The sequence below is a fragment of the Cariama cristata genome, unplaced genomic scaffold, assembly GCF_000690535.1.
Source record: "Cariama cristata isolate BGI_N322 unplaced genomic scaffold, ASM69053v1 scaffold29425, whole genome shotgun sequence".
Taxonomy (NCBI): domain Eukaryota; kingdom Metazoa; phylum Chordata; class Aves; order Cariamiformes; family Cariamidae; genus Cariama; species Cariama cristata.
In genome coordinates this window covers 39217-41908 of record NW_009618694.1, presented here as the reverse complement: position 1 = coordinate 41908, position 2692 = coordinate 39217, and the positions used below count along the sequence as shown (strand labels likewise).

Sequence of the window (2692 nt, the reverse complement as noted above, 5' to 3'; positions counted from 1 at the left end):
AGCAGGAAATACTGAGTCATTAGGAAACAGTGATCCACAGCACTCAGCAGGATTCCCAGTACAAACAACCCTCTGGGATTAGAGTACTACCTAGATAAGCATGTACTAGGCACAGCTGGGCTTAACAAGAGTTAACTAGTTGTTAGCTAAGACAACAGTAGTCCATTCCACAGTACTCAGACAGACCAGACGAGCTACTGTTCAGAACATTCGCCGCTTCGGTAGCCAAGGTACTTCTCTCCCCTTACACACCGTGCTACAAACTCCCTCCCAGGTCAGGCAGACATTCAGAATAGCCTTACTCCCCGTCATTCTGAAGTATCTGCCGGTCTGGCACTTCTGTTACGTGTAACATACAGATAGGGCAAAGATCCGTCCACTGGACATATCCTAACTGTTGCTATCCAACTGGAGCTTCCTGCTAGCACAGATTAGATTCCTTGCCTGTCAGAAGCCGTATCTTCATTCCCAGCCAGAGGCTGAGCACAGAACACCAAGAGGCACCGGTTCAAGTACACCATCGCATCCAGCTGCCTTAAGAGGGGCAGAAAACCAACCTCAGCTTCGCAGGAGAGCAGCAGCACTGGGACAGCACCTTCACTCAACCACGGATGGTACCAACCTGCTACTGCACAAGTGTGGTCACTTCAGAGTGGAAATTTAAAACTTAATTAAAAAAATTCAAGACAAATATCCATCCAATATCACTGTAGATTTGGCTAGAATTTTAATTTTAAGGATACTGCTGCATTTAATACTTGCAAAAACAAACAGTACACCAAGGATAAGAATCAATGGTTCAGTTTTTGAGGAAGCCTAAGCAGTTTTCTGGCTTGTGGACTTGACTGGGAGTTGCATCAAGTTTACCAGAATTTATATGCTGTCCTTCCAACTGTAAATTGTCTCACGCATGCTCTGGGAGACGTGCAGAATACCTCCTTCTTACCCTTTCTACAATTAAAACCAGACCCAACTACCACACCCTGCAGCAGCTGTCCTGGACACATGCTGCATAACAACAGCTAACAAGAGTCTGTAGCAGCAGCACAATTATAAATAGCATCAGCTATAGCTTCTGTAAGAAAGGGTTAGGACGACAGTACTTTCAGTGGATTGGAATAGATGCAGCTGAAGCTCTTGAGATCACTAAAAAGAAAGGTGAATAAGGCTGAGATTTCTTCTTTGCAAGTTGTCCTCTTGTTTGCCTTTCCACTCCAGACACCTATTTACATTCAGCAAAGCACAGAAGAGCTCCCTGCAAAGACGGCAATATTGACTAGCGCACTAGCTCTCCTCCGAAATATTGAGCCCCTGCTTCTACAGGTAAATTCATCCCCAGCTGCTGAACTCACAACATAAAGTCTTGCTCTGCAGTGTTTGTTCCAGTACTGCAGAGGCTTTCTATTCTCCTAAGTATGTGCCTCGAAAAAGCAAATACACAAATGCATTAGTAGCACTATCTAGCCCTTGAACAGCTAAGTCTGGCCTTCAAAGAACATGTTCGTCTCCAAAGGATTACATACCAGATCCACTACCTATCAGCAGGTTAATACTAAAGGTTAGCCACGAGACACTGCAAAATACAATCTTCTTATCTCCTTTCTGAACAGGGGACTGCTCCCAGATCCGCCAGCCTTGCAGAGAGGCAACTAAGACCACCTGGAGTCTTGGGCAAAAGCGGATGATGCTTGGAATTGGTAAGAAACGCAGTGCTCGATCTCAGGGCACACATCCATACAGCTCAGAGTATTCATTCTGTCCAAGTCAAAACAAATCAAGTCCAAGGGTCCTTCCAGAAGTTTGCAAACACGTCATTGCTTTCAGATGCCCCATCATTAACTTTCTAGGAAATGGGATCCTCATCTGCCTTGACTAAAAAAAAGACAACCAAAAAAACCCCACACACCACAAGAAAACCAAACCGACCACACATCCCAGAAAACAAACAAAAAGAAAATTCTCTCCTTTTAAGTTCTTCTGCATATATTCTCCACTAATTACTTCATTTTTCTTGTTTTTCAGCAGCCCTTCTCTTCACCTCACCTCCAAAAGCTTCTATTGCTCAGTCATAACATGAAACACTGCTGACGCTAGCACCATTACTAGCACCCTTGGAGATGGCACATTAGCACAGATAATGAAATGCAGCAGTGTCCTACACAGGCTGCAAAATCTGAACATCCACTCCAGTCAAATACCAGTACTTCCAAGCCCAAAAGAAGCATCTGTGTCTCTTTCTTCCTAATCTACTCTCCCACGTAATCATTCTTTTTGGACACCAGATTCCAAGAAATCTCCACCTAGACCTGATAAATGTTTCAATTGTATCCATCCTATTTAAGCAAGAAGCTCCTGGGGGCACAATGTCCTTGATTTACCACTTGCGAAGTATCAAAGAGCAGGACATTAGCTATTCCTTTTCACACTGATCAAACTATTAGGCAGCTCAGCAAGTGGTAGAAAGGAAGAAATGCATTACAGATATCTAAAACATACATACACCAAGTGGAAAGAGGGATTACTACCAACATTGACTAGCTACAAACACAGCATTCCAAGTGTGAAAAGGCACGCACAGGATATGCCACCCCAAGTAACAGGGAAGATCCCTTTCAGGCATCAACCTTACCTGCAGACCAGGGTTGCGATGATGACACACCATGCCGTACAGCAGCAGTCAGCATTTAGATGT

At 44.1% G+C, this 2692-nt stretch overlaps 1 protein-coding gene across 1 annotated transcript in view; it reads right to left on the bottom strand.

The window, feature by feature from the left end:
* The window catches only part of TTYH3 (tweety family member 3), a gene marked incomplete at its 5' end in the record, with an annotated part of 33758 nt that overhangs the window by 30931 nt on the left and 135 nt on the right, over positions 1 to 2692 (bottom strand). Inside the window, one exon of the mRNA XM_009700965.1 lies at positions 2630 to 2692. Within this exon, the coding sequence (XP_009699267.1) occupies positions 2630 to 2692 (63 nt within the window). The remainder of the gene's footprint in view (positions 1 to 2629) is intronic.